We start from the raw sequence: 14,506 nt of genomic DNA on the forward strand, positions 1-14,506 counted from the left end.
GTAAGGTTCTGTGCCAACTGTAGCTTAAGGGGAAGGGAGTTCCTGCACTGAATGATGGGTGCCTGTGTTGAGACGTTGTGTACCATGTCTTGAAATGCGTTATTTGAAGCTCTGTGAGAAGCACAAAAAGTAAGCATGAAGATAAAAGCAATGTGTCACAGGTGGAAGTTAAGGTAATGTTTCTGCGGTTGGCACTGGATTAATTGTGCAGCTGAAAAAGAATCAATTAGCAGTTAAACTATGCAAATAATTTCATTTTCTTTGGCATTGACGCCACTGAATTTACTTTGTTGCTTGTGTTTAATATTAATATTACTGGGTTTTTTTTTTCTTTTCTCTTGTCTGATAATTATTCAGAACAAATGACAGCTTTAAAAAAAGTTGATTCTTTTTGTTCTCCTTTTTCCAGATAGCCTATAAATCTGATTACACACACGATGATGTTGACTACAATTACCCAGCCACCCTCACTCCTTCATACCAGACAACAAGGAAGCTGATCCCTTTGAAAGATGTAAATAGCCTTCTGAATTCTCACCCTTCTGCTTGCATGGGATGGAGTACGATTTGCGGTCTGTATAAGGCAGTAATTTAATTACAGTGACAAATATAGCTGATGATAACAGCGCCCTGAAAGAAAGAGATAAAAGTTGTTTTCCAGTTGGTAGACTCATAAATTCTCAGGGCACTGGAAATGAGATATCTAACCTTCTGCATTTAGCTGTCCTAGTGTCAATCCTTTTTTGTTGTAATCCCAAAGTGATTACAATAATCCCACAATTTGCATCCATTTAACTTGTGTGCATTCAGCTTTACATATGTGACAAAAAAATTAAAAATTAAAAATTAAAAAGGGGGTGGAAAGGGGGCAGGGTTTCAGGAAAAATGACTTCGGCAGTCCTACCTGCCATTGAACCCAATGGGTCTTGACAATGTGCAATTTTGGCTTTATGAGCAATCTCCAGAACGTAACCCCTGCATAGTTTGCGGGTCTATTGAACTACTGCTTCCCATGGTGGTAGTTCCGCACTACAAAATGTATATTGCTTTTATACTAATTTAACAACCACTTCCAAAAAAGGACTTGGACTGTAGTCTTAACCCCACTCATCTGAGAGTAAGTCCCTTTGAATTCAGAATGACTTACTTCTGACTAGACAGGGTTAGGGTTGCACCGTTTACATTTATATCCCACTTCTCTACCCCCTTGGAACTCTTGACAGCATATACCGAGTTTTCAGGAAGTCTCCCATCCAGAATCAGATTTGCTTAGATTTTTGCATCTTGTGCCTTTAGAGCATGCCATGAGAAATATATTTGGGTGAAAGTGGTGCAAACTCTCTTAAAATTCCTTACACCCCCTTACTCAGGCTTCCTCAACCTCGGCCCTCTAGATCAGTGTTTCCCAACCTTGGGTCTCCAGCTGCTTTTGGACTACAACTCCCATCATCCCTAGCTAGCAGTACCAGTGGTCAGGGATGGTGGGAAATGTAGTCCGAAAACAGCTAGAGACCAAAGGTTGGGAAACACTGCTCTAGATGTTTTTGGCCTACAACTCCCATGATCCCTAGCTAGCAGGACCAGTGGTGAGGGATAATGGGAATTGTAGTCTCAAGACATCTGGAGGGCCGAGTTTGAGGAAGCCTGCCCTTACTGAACCACAGGTCCCAGGATTCCCTGATGATAGGAAAAGAGTCATTAACTCTCACTTCAAAGAGCAAAAACAAGGGATTGGTTATAGCCTTATTTCCCTCTTTCTGGTCACTTCCTATCTTTTCAGGTTACACCTGACTAGAAAGAGTGTCTGATGGCATGCACTAATGTTCGGTTGAAAAACATGTCTGCAAATGCCTAAGGGATCCCCGTCTGTTGTGTGAGGATGAATTTCACACAGGACAAAACAGGCTTTGCCGGTTTTGCCTTTTTAACCTTCTTGATTATCTGTAGACCACTGATGCTACATATTTTCGATGTTTACTTTATTCCACTGGGAACAGGCTCAATACTAAGGCTATAGCTACATCACAGATGTAAACTGGAGAACAGCCATTACTTTTATTATATCTGGGCATTGAAGCTTAGGAAACCATTGTGCCATATAAGCTGCCTGCCATTTCAAACCTTGGTCCATTTAGCTCTGCACTGTCACCACAGGGAATGCCAGGAGTTGAACCTTATGCATGCTGTACCATTTAGCATTTTACATAACTCCTCATTTATTTAGAAGGTTAAAAAATACTCTCTACACATTCTAAATTACACTAAGAATTCAAAGGTAGTTAAGAGGAGATTTTATGGGGTCAACAGCTCAATCATGTGCTCTGCTCTGCTAGCAGAACAGTCCATGCAAAAGTGGAGTTGTATTAGATATGTAAAGAAAAATGTTACGTGTATAGCTTTCAAGTAACAGCCCCTTCACCTCAAGTTCAATGAAGCCCTGGTATATGGCAGTTTGAGTGACAAAGCGTCAGCAGGATGACCAGGCAGAGAGCTGTAGAGATTTCCTTTATAAACTAGAATTCTGTAGAGGAGAGGATTTCAGAGGTGCAGCAAGACACTTGAGGATCTATAAAGTGGCATCTGTTGAAATGTCCTGTTCTACACAAGTGGTTTTCATAGCCACAGTTCCTTTTCCACAAAACAGAAACAACAGTTTATTACTAGAGAGTCCTGCCCTTCTTTCCACCATGTACAGCTAGACCAAATTTCATCATTGTTTCATCCATTTAAAGCAAAACAAAACGTGGAATATCAGTAGAAAATTGCACTGAACACTCCAGATCATCTGCCGATGTGAGAACTGGACATCAAAACAGAAACAGTGAATTAATTGTTTCACTTATACTGATCATATTAGATAAGTTATACATTTTTTAATGGAATATATGTAAGAATGGACTCTGTAGCATCAAATAAAATTTGGATGCCACATCCCCCTTTTTTTTTAAAAAAAAAGAGAAGGTGGGGGAAAAAATCTCACTAAATCAACTACTTTAAAGTAGCATACAATTTGCATTTTAGTGAGAAGGTAATTAACTAGGGCAAATATTAATTAAAGCCTGCCGAGAATAATAATTGTATCCTGTAGTGTAACATGGAGGTCTTTGGGAAGAATAGGCTTAAAGGGAAACCTCACCATGACATTTTATCTTGCATAATGTGGATTTAATATACTGCTTTGTATGGGTTCGTATTGTTACTGCTGCCTTCATATATTAGCAAGTTAGTGGGCTCTGACCTTATCAGTCGCTGACTTTGAAATAACGTTTTTGCCTTATTAAGATTTTTCACGACACTCTGTATATATAGCTTCTTCTATTTAACGATTTCCCTTTATATTTTTAAATATTTAAAACCACAATTTAACACAATTGACAAGGCTAACCAATTAAAAATGCTGGCAAATTAAAGTGAGCAAGAGACAGAAAGAAAGCTGTTAATTTTATATAAATACCAGACCAATGAAATTGCACTGTAGTTAAACACCCCCCCCCCCCCCGGATTTCTGCTTTTGGTTAACTGCTGTGAATATTTTAGATAACGATATATTTGCCATTTGTAGTAAAAGCTACCTTGAGAATTGCTTTACTAAACCTTTGGTGGTAATCATAATGTGTTTCTCCATTTTTTAATTTAGGTAAACTATAAGCAAAGTATAGACAAGCTGAAATACAGCTCTGTTACCAGCACACCTCAGATTGTTCAAGCGAAAATCAATGCTCAGCAGCTTAGTGATGTAAGTCCTATTTCCATTGTATCCCAACGCATGAGAAGTATTACATAAATAAGAAGGTATCTTGCAGTTGTCCCATGGATAACATTTTGTAAGTAAAAGGCATCCTGGGGAGTCAGTTTCAGAGCCTCCTTAAGAAGTATTGCATCCTCAAATTTAGGCAGATTTATTTTTTATTATTGTTCAGACATTTATTGAAAAATAAGCCAGGGGATAGTCATAGTCACTCTTCATATAATTTCAGATTTTATTTCCTAACGACTTTTTAAGAATGGCTTTTAACAATTAACACTCCTCTTGCCGTTAAATATCATTGTATTTGACATGTTGAATATGCTTTCGATTGTTTGGCAGCTGAACTACCGAGCCCAGTATGAGAAAACCAAAACACAATATACTTTGCCACAGGATGTCCCACAGTTAGTCAAGGCCAAAGCCAATGCGGAATTATACAGTGAGGTAAGGGAACCTACAAATATACATTTGCATAATATACCCAAAGATGTGATTTTCATTAGAAACATAAGTCACATGCTGCGCTAGCTGATTTTATAGTTTGTTGAGTGAATTGCCTGCTAGTTTTTTTGCCTATCTTTATTCACATTAATGACTTACTACTGTATTTCCTTCCCTCAGATTAAGTATAAAGAAGGCTGGCAGAAAAGCAGGGGCCACGGCTTTGAAATGAATTTGGATTCCATGTCTTTGCTCGCTGCCAAAGCTTCAGGGGATCTTGCCAGTGATGTAGGTCATATGTATTTATCTGGGGCATATTACTAAGAGACGTCTACAATAATATAGAGAAATGAAAACATGTTGAGTTGGGGCTTTAAGATGGAAATTTCCTTAAAAAATAATCTGTCACAAACTCTGATAAACTAACGGAGAAATGTAATAACATTCTAGTTATCTGACTTACCTTCGTGTTTGAAAGTGGCTCTTTAAATTGGCTAAAACCTAAAATAAATAATTATAAAGTGAATATATTTCCAGATTTGAAAATTCGACCTGCTGTTTGAAATATCTTAATGAGCCAGTGATGCTTTCATCCTCAAGGGCCAAAAGAATGGGTGGCATCCATTGTTGCAAGACCAGACTTTCAATCACCCAATGGAATTTCCCCTTCCTCATCTCAGCCTATATTTTCTAGACATTGTTACTACCTATATATGTATACAAGATTAACTTATCTTCCTTTGCAATTATTTGAAGAATCTAACATTTCCCAGCGTAATCTCTTAATTTCTTCCCACATTAGTTTAGTTGTTCCTTTTGAGCCTTCATATATATATATATATATATATATATATATATATATATATATGCAGGTTTTGGTGTCCTCGGGTGTCTTCCCGTGTAAAAGTTGGGGTGTCTAGGCGACGTTTCGACGAGGTCTCACTCGTCATCTTCAGGCTGGTGCTTTCGGCTTCTTGTTACTGGAACAGAGCAGGATCTCAGTGTTTGAGTTCCTATAAATACTGTAGAGGGGGTGTGGTGTATAGCCTCCAATGTTCTGGGCAGAGAGGAAGTTCCCAGGCTAGTGTGCCTTTTCTTCTTTTGTTCCTTAATTACTTGAGAGATATCTTGAGTGATTTCTTGAGTGATATCCTGAGTACCACTTAGGTGGGTCATTAGGTGTGGATTAGTTGTTAAAGTCTTTGTGTCTTGACCTCTTGAACTTTGTGAAGAGTTTTCCTGAGAAGATGGCTGTACTGTACTTAGTTGTGCTCTGGCTTGGCTTCGTGTATAGGGGCGAGCTGTGGTTTTGTGGCTTGTGTCAGCCAGATCTGTGTAGGGATTGCAGGGGGGTGCAGCATCCGGAGGTGCCACCATGGATTGGCTACTGGATGGTGTCTGTAATTCATCTGTGGAGAGGGTCTGGGTTTGGGTCTGGTGTGGTTGATTGGTGTTGGCGTTCTGTGTGCCTCTGGATCTGGTGTCAGTTTTTGTGGGGAGGGCTAATTTCCAGATGTCTGGCAAGCGGGATGTGTCGTCACGCTTGTTCATGTTGTGAGGGTGTTTCTCTATCTCGATGGCTTCCATGATTATTCTCTTGTGGTGATGTTCCGTGTTAAAGAGCAATTTGGAATCTGCAAAATTAATTTCGTGTCCTGTTTCTTTCATGTGTTGGAAAAGAGAGGAAGTTTTTTCTTCTTTTTTGACGGCATTCTTGTGTTCTGCGATACGTGCATTTATTCGTCTGTTTGTTTGTCCAATGTACGTGGCTGGGCAGACTTTGCAGGGTATTTCATAGATCCCTTGGTTTTCCAACTGGATTTTATCCTTGGGGTTTCTGAGGATATTGGCTATTTTTTGGTTGGTGCAAAAGGCTGTTTTGATATTGTGTTTATGGAGGATTTTGCTAATTTTATCTGTAGTGCCCTTGATATAAGGGAGGAGGGCCATGCCATTGTTTTCTTCTGTGTCTTGGTTTTTGGGGGGTGTTTCCTTTTGGATTAGCTTCGTAATCCTGTTTTGCTGGTATCCATTGGCAATTAACACGTTTGAGAGATTCTGTAACTCAGTTGTCAAGTGGTCTTTGTCAGCCAGGCGTTTGGTTCTGGAGATGAGAGTCTTGGCTACGGAGTTTATTTGTGCAGGGTGGTGGTGTGATTGTGCATGTAAGTAGCGGTTGGTGTGTGTTTTTTTCCGGTAGATAGTGTGTCCTAGGGAGCCATCAGGTTTTTTGTAGATTAGGACGTCAAGGAAGGGAAGTTGGTTGTTGGCTTCTATTTCCATAGTGAATTGTATTTTGGGGTGTAAGTTGTTGAGATGTGTGAGGAAGCTATCCAGTTTTTCTTTCCCGTGTGGCCAAAAAACAACTTACACCCCAAAATACAATTCACTATGGAAATAGAAGCCAACAACCAACTTCCCTTCCTTGACGTCCTAATCTACAAAAAACCTGATGGCTCCCTAGGACACACTATCTACCGGAAAAAAACACACACCAACCGCTACTTACATGCACAATCACACCACCACCCTGCACAAATAAACTCCGTAGCCAAGACTCTCATCTCCAGAACCAAACGCCTGGCTGACAAAGACCACTTGACAACTGAGTTACAGAATCTCTCAAACGTGTTAATTGCCAATGGATACCAGCAAAACAGGATTACGAAGCTAATCCAAAAGGAAACACCCCCCAAAAACCAAGACACAGAAGAAAACAATGGCATGGCCCTCCTCCCTTATATCAAGGGCACTACAGATAAAATTAGCAAAATCCTCCATAAACACAATATCAAAACAGCCTTTTGCACCAACCAAAAAATAGCCAATATCCTCAGAAACCCCAAGGATAAAATCCAGTTGGAAAACCAAGGGATCTATGAAATACCCTGCAAAGTCTGCCCAGCCACGTACATTGGACAAACAAACAGACGAATAAATGCACGTATCGCAGAACACAAGAATGCCGTCAAAAAAGAAGAAAAAACTTCCTCTCTTTTCCAACACATGAAAGAAACAGGACACGAAATTAATTTTGCAGATTCCAAATTGCTCTTTAACACGGAACATCACCACAAGAGAATAATCATGGAAGCCATCGAGATAGAGAAACACCCTCACAACATGAACAAGCGTGACGACACATCCCGCTTGCCAGACATCTGGAAATTAGCCCTCCCCACAAAAACTGACACCAGATCCAGAGGCACACAGAACGCCAACACCAATCAACCACACCAGACCCAAACCCAGACCCTCTCCACAGATGAATTACAGACACCATCCAGTAGCCAATCCATGGTGGCACCTCCGGATGCTGCACCCCCCTGCAATCCCTACACAGATCTGGCTGACACAAGCCACAAAACCACAGCTCGCCCCTATACACGAAGCCAAGCCAGAGCACAACTAAGTACAGTACAGCCATCTTCTCAGGAAAACTCTTCACAAAGTTCAAGAGGTCAAGACACAAAGACTTTAACAACTAATCCACACCTAATGACCCACCTAAGTGGTACTCAGGATATCACTCAAGAAATCACTCAAGATATCTCTCAAGTAATTAAGGAACAAAAGAAGAAAAGGCACACTAGCCTGGGAACTTCCTCTCCGCCCAGAACATTGGAGGCTATACACCACACCCCCTCTACAGTATTTATAGGAACTCAAACACTGAGATCCTGCTCTGTTCCAGTAACAAGAAGCCGAAAGCACCAGCCTGAAGATGACGAGTGAGACCTCGTCGAAACGTCGCCTAGACACCCCAACTTTTACACGGGAAGACACCCGAGGACACCAAAACCTGCATTCCTGTACCCGTGAAAATCTACGAAAGCAAATATATATATATATATATATATATATATATATATAGTTTAAAATGCAACAGAAAGTGTACTACTACTTGGCAGACAAACTGGATGAGATTTGAGCAGTTGGCTTTCCATTTTTGTCAGTAGAAAATTTAAGGGGAAGAGGTTCTTCTTTAAAGAGCACTTTAAAAAGAAAGATACAGTTTGGCTGCCATTTATCTGTCTTTTGAGCAAAATGTTGTCTATTTTTTCCACAGATTAAATACAAAGAAGAATATGAGAAAACGAAAGGAAAAGCAATGGCAACCAAAGATTCAAGACTCATTCACTCTTTACAAGTAGCCAAAATGAGCAGTGAGGTAAATGACTTCCCATTACTATTTTAAATTTTGTTTTAAATAATGAAACTCCTGCTCTCATTATTACTTTGGGATTTATATATCCTTTACTGCACATAGTAAAACAAACAAACAACCTCTTCCTGTTGTATCTGGTAAGAAGGTGGTTGTACAAAACTCATGGTTATGTGAGCAGAAGCATGTCACAGACTCATTAAAAACTCTCCCCTTCCAGGCCCTTCTAGTTTTCCCCCTTCCTTTCCTGACCATCTGGACCATCTCTTGCCATGGTTATTGCCGATAAAGAACTCAAAAAGAAAAATGAGTCCTTCAATGCTTCAAAGCTGTTACAGTTTATTGTTGTAACAGAAAATAATAAACATACTCTTAAAAATGGTTCACCTTAATCAGGGTTTGCAAAACCAACCATGGTTAGCACCAACAGAGATGCAATGTTGCACCATGGTTAAGAAGAAGAAGAAGAGTTTGGATTTGATATCCCGCCTTTCACTCCCTTTAAGGAGTCTCCAAGCGGCTAACATTCTCCTTTCCCTTCCTCCCCCACAACAAACACTCTGTGAGGTGAGTGGGGCTAAGAGACTTCAAAGAAGTGTAACTGGCCCAAGGTCACCCAGCAGCTGCATATGGAGGAGCGGAGACGTGAACCCGGTTCCCCAGATTACGAGACTACCGCTCTTAACCACTACACCACACTGGCTCAGTGTGAATAGATTTGCACAGATGAGTGGAGAGGGAGAAAGTGCATGTGGTCACTTTGCACTCCTAATCTCTTGTGCATGTTCAGAAAATTGATAATGTTGGTTCTGCACCAGGCCCTAGTTCCAAGAAATACTGCATTGAAATCTTTGTTAAAAATAAACAAGGCTTGCAGTTCTGTGCCTATGCACTTGACTGTAAACCCCATTGAAATCAGTGGGATTTACATCTGAGATTATATACATAAGATCATTATGTTGTTAACTTTAATGTAAAGTGATCACCGACACATTTTTGTGTGTGGAGATAAAGCATAAAACATTTTACATGCTATATACATAGTGATAATCAATGATAAATGTATGTTAAGTGATGCTGAGAAACAGTGAGCCGCTACAGGTATCTGAAAGAAGCATTCACAACCAGGGCATAAAGGTTGGAGCAGAACTTCAGTCTTTTCAAGCCTCAATCAGGGAAGCATGAATCTGTATGCAGCAATTATATTCTAAAGAGTAAGACTGTTGGATATATAGTAGAGATGGTTGCTGTTATTCTCTTTCTGTTTTCACCTATACTCTTTTTGTAAAATGTTGAATGCAATATTTTGATATTCCCCAGATTGCATATAAAAAAGAATCTGAGAAGAATAAAGCTCATTTCCACTTACCAATGGACATGATAAACTTGGAACATGCCAAGAAGGCCCAGACTCTGGCTAGTGACCTTGACTATAGGAAGAAATTTCATGAATATACGGTGGTTCCAGAAGACCTAAAGACACAGTGGGCCAAAAAAGCCTATGGACTACAGAGTGAGGTAGGAGCAAAGGTCGAAAGCTGATGATGGCGGTGGTGTTACCAGAATTTATTGACTGCAAGGGTAGCCAATGTGGTGCCTTCCAGATGTTTCTGTTAGCCCCAGCCAGCATGACCACTGGGCAGGGATGAAGGAAATTGTAGTCCAAGAACATCTGGAGGGCAACTTGTTAGCTACTATTGTTTCCGAGTAGCTCAACTGTTTGTCATTACAAGCCAGATATTATATTAAACCAATCCATGGGTCTCATATGCAGATAACTCAAGTGTCAAATTCAATCCAATTTAAATTTTGTCCAATAGAAGATATTAACTTTTAGTGGAAAGACTTTGCAGGAAGACAGCTTTAAGCAGAGTTCTAATGCTTGCCATCAGTATTTGTGTGGAAGAGAATTTGTAGGTAATAGTAAAGGCTATAACTTAAGGACTTGTCACCCATGGCTGGCAAAATCATGTCTTTTTGTGATACAACTAAATCTGCCTACCTGCTGTAGGAGCCAACTCCTAGTGGCCAAGGTCCATTTGCCCCCCCCCCAAAATATATTTGAGGCGGCTGGGATCCCCAAAGTAGATGGGTATTGCCATTCAAATGGAGTGCATTCATTGCGTCTTGTGGTTGATTATATGGGACGGGGCTTACCTGTCCCCCCTAATATTTTATTCAAATTGTTAGCCCTGCTGCCTGCCTACCTAATCAGTATGTGAAATAATGAGCTTTCTTTTGTCTTCAGCTTCAGTACAAGACAGACCTTACATGGATGAAGGGAGTTGGGTGGATAGCAGACGGGAGTCTCAATATTGAGCAAGCAAAGAAAGCAGGAGAACTTATTAGTGAGGTATGTCTCTTGATTTTCCTGTTAAGTATAATAAAGTCTGGCAGGACCTTCCTGGAAGATGGAAGCAGACTGAAATATTTTGAAACTATGGCACTGTATTATAATTGGATGGTTTATCAAGTCCCCGGAGAACTGTCATACATGCCTGTTGGGTTGAGTTTGGCTTCTTCGGTCACAAGTTCTGCAAACTTATCAAAGAAAAACAGAAATTAAAAGGAAGAAAATTAGAAGATATGTAAGAGTGAAAAGAAGGAATAGGAGCTAGGTTGGCTTATTTAAAGTTGCCAGTGATTTTACTCTGATACTATAGATCCTTGACATCAGGCTATGCAGGTATTCTGAAGTAGAGGCAGGAAGAAACAGCTGAGCTCAGATCTAATATCTTGCAAGGAAGCAAATTGACATCTACTGCTGTGGTTTGCCACATAAATACTTATTGTCAAAAATGTTGAACCCAGCCATGATCAGGTGACACAATTCTTCATTTCTGAACTGCATAAAAGGTATATCAGTTGAAAACTAACACGTACCTTGGATGCTTCTATTTCCAGCCAAGGACTTGGCATTTTGTTATTCTTTGTATGACATCATATAGAGATGAACATAATTTTTGAAAACAACTCGTTCCTAATATGCCTCACTCTCTCCCACATCTTGAATGTGGAATAATGAGCATCTCTTTGAAATCTTTATGCACTTTAATGAAAATAAATCAATCTCAGTCTTATTTTCAGCTGGGAACATCACAGGGCAAGAGTGGGTGTGTTTGCTCTGAGACAGGGTCTTTCCCTGCAGAAATGCCAAGTTGAGGCATGCATGTAACACATACCCTGGAGTTGGTTGTGTGTTTGATTGATGAATTGTTAGTACAAGAGAATCACATGAAGTATGCAAAAGAATGTGCCTCTTCTTTATCAACAGACATTACTGTGAAAAGGCTGTCTTTTCCTTCTTCTTACGGTGTTTTTGACAGCAACAAATTCGGGCCTCATTCAGAAATAACATGGTTTCTGTTATGTTGAGCATTTGCCACAGATGTTGAAAAGCAATGCCGATTGTGAACTTTTCAGGGCTGCATTTTTCATGGCTTAGCTCCCAGCAGTGCAGCAGGAGCGCACGAGGAGCAAAGCAGCGATGATTTCTGCCCTGTGTACCATTGTACTGTTTGTTGAATTATAAACCATAGTTAGGTTTGGCTCTAGTTGAAAGCAACTTGTGAAGTAGGCATGTGTGTGTGGACAAAAAAAGAACCTGGTTCATGTTGAAACCAAATAGCTAAAATGATCCATTGGGGTGGGGTGGGGGGAATAATTAATCAGTGTAAAATGATAGCATAAAAGTTGGGAAACAGAATGGTTATTCCACTTTATATACTCCACCACTGTGTTATCTGAGTAACCTTGCCTCTATTTCTGAGTTGGTTTTAACATGAAAATATTGTGTTGTTGTTGCTAGTGCTGGGAGTAAGTGGAAGGCATAACTTGTCAGTTTTTTTTACCTTTGAGAAATGTGGTAATGTTACCTATACCATCTTCTTTAAAAAATGCATTTCAATTAGAAAAAGTACAGACAGAAGGCTGATGCTCTAAAGTTCACAAGTGTGGCAGACAGTTCCCAGATCAAACATGCGAAGAAAAGCCAGGAACTGCAGAGTGATGTGAGTCTCCTACTTTACCTTCTCTCCACACAGATTCTTTATCATTAAAACGGGTAATTCTTGGGGACAGGCACCACCATTGAAAAAGCAATAGGATCCAGCCACGGAAATTTGTCATTGCTTTACATAGTTTTGAGGTGTACTTCTAAGATTTTTTTGAACTCCCTGTACTTCTGCAGGTAGAAAACCTTTAAACCCAAAGGGTTATCAAGAGGCGTGCTGACCAGGTTTCAGATACTATGGTGATAAAGGCCATGTACCTAACTAGAGAGGAAAAGACTAAATTGGATCTTTTAGAACATCTGCATGGACCTCTGCGGCTGTTCTTCCTCAGTGAGGCTATTCTTTCTGTCATTAAAAATACACTGCCTGTCTTGTGTGGTACCTGGATTAGATTGTCTGCACATGGCTTCATTTTAAAATATTTCCCATTGCTTAGACTTTATTTAATAATAATAATAATTATTAATAATAATCCAGTTTCATTCCCCTTAGACCAATGTTTTGCCTTTACACAATAAGGGAAATCAGTGTTTTATTTAGTGCAGAAGTGGAGAATCTGTGGTCCTCCAGACGTTGCTGGACTACAAGTCCCATCATCCCTTATCATTGGCTGGTGCTGATATGAGTTGTAGTCTAGCAACTTCTGGAGCACCACAGGCTCCGCACCACTGTTTGAGCAGTATTGCTTTCACCAGTACAGGTTAGCAATGTAGTGTAGCTGTATAATATAGCTTACAATCCAGTAGCTAGCACAAGTGAGGCCACGGAGCAGGGGTGGGGAATCATTGGCCCTCCAAGGACTACAACTCCCACCCTTTCTGACCATTGGTTACTATGAACTCCAACATCATCTGGAGGGCTGAGTGTTCACTATCCCTGTCTTGGTGTTTGGGGAAATGGCAGAAGTAGGCCGCCATCCCTTCTTAACGTTCTGAACAAGATAATCTAAGTCTGTGTACACACTATTCGTTTAAAGCGCATTTGAAACACATTCTTTCTCTTAAATAATTATGTGCACTGTAGTTTATCTCTCACAGAGTTAACAGTTCCTAGCAACCCTCAACAAACTGCAGTGCCCGTGTGTGTGTGTGGACTGTGCTTCAAATGTGCTTTAAAGGCACAACCCTCAATTTAAGTGAAACTATTGTCTAGTGAGGGTTTCAGACTGAGGTAAAATACACAGTCAGATAGCCAGTCATTTCACAAGTGTTTTAGCACTCATGCTCTTTCATCTTTCTTTTCATTTTATTCTTTGATATCAACCATAATTGTTCAGTCTAAAACAAATTGATTTTGAGGCAACTTAAAAAAAATAAAAAATCATTGACAGTACAAACCATACGGTACAAACTGGATGTAAGTATCCAGGAAGTTTACCTTTGAAAATTGTTACGTATTGCTTCTTAAAACAAATATGCCCAGTGCTGATGCTGTTTGGTCTGCCTTTCTAAACAGGTTGCATACAGGTCAGGAAAAGAGGGTTTTCTTCATAATTACAGCATCAGCAAAGATGAGCCCCTCTTCATACAAGCCAGAAGAAATGCAGCAAATATCAGTGAGGTATGGATGGGTGGGAATCCTGTGCTTTCATGCTATTGAAATAATTATTCTGTGGCTAATTATTGATGCTTTCTCAGGAGTGGGTCAATGCATATATACTATAAATGTGTGGTTGTTGTTTTTTACCACTTTAACTTTCTTTGATTCCCACAAATAATTTTGGGAATTACAGTTTAATAAGAGTGTTGAGAATGCAAGCCACTGCCAGATAACTACAGTTTCCAGGGGGCTTTAGGAGAAGAAATAACTATTGAGCTTGTTTTGTTCTGTGTTATAGTAGTTATGCCCTTAAACTGCTCTTTCAGCCCTTTAACATATGCAATACAGTGGTACCTCGGGTTACAGACGCTTCAGGTTCCAGACTCCACTAACCCAGAAATAGTACCTTGGGTTAAGAACTTTGCTTCAGGATGAGAACATAAATCGTGCGGTGGCAGCGGGAGGCCCCATTAGCTAAAGTGGTACCTCAGGTTAAGAACAGTTTCAGTTTAAGAACGGACCTCTGGAACAAATTAAGTTCTTAACCCGAGGTACCACTGTATTGGTACGCTAATGGAGGAACTCCTAAATTTAAGCAGT

The 14,506-nt window shown here is 40.0% G+C and overlaps 1 protein-coding gene across 1 annotated transcript in view; it reads left to right on the plus strand.

Moving 5' to 3' along the window:
- Positions 1-14,506, plus strand: part of NRAP (nebulin related anchoring protein) — a 63,590-nt gene that overhangs the window by 17,414 nt on the left and 31,670 nt on the right. Inside the window, exons 14-22 of the mRNA XM_081863017.1 lie at positions 410-514; positions 3,638-3,736; positions 4,088-4,192; positions 4,370-4,477; positions 8,259-8,360; positions 9,675-9,872; positions 10,603-10,707; positions 12,266-12,364; positions 13,823-13,927. Of these exons, the coding sequence (XP_081719143.1) occupies positions 410-514; positions 3,638-3,736; positions 4,088-4,192; positions 4,370-4,477; positions 8,259-8,360; positions 9,675-9,872; positions 10,603-10,707; positions 12,266-12,364; positions 13,823-13,927 (1,026 nt within the window). The remainder of the gene's footprint in view (positions 1-409; positions 515-3,637; positions 3,737-4,087; positions 4,193-4,369; positions 4,478-8,258; positions 8,361-9,674; positions 9,873-10,602; positions 10,708-12,265; positions 12,365-13,822; positions 13,928-14,506) is intronic.

Source organism: Podarcis erhardii (assembly GCF_964252035.2).
Source record: "Podarcis erhardii genome assembly, chromosome: 5".
Taxonomy (NCBI): Eukaryota; Metazoa; Chordata; class Lepidosauria; order Squamata; family Lacertidae; genus Podarcis; species Podarcis erhardii.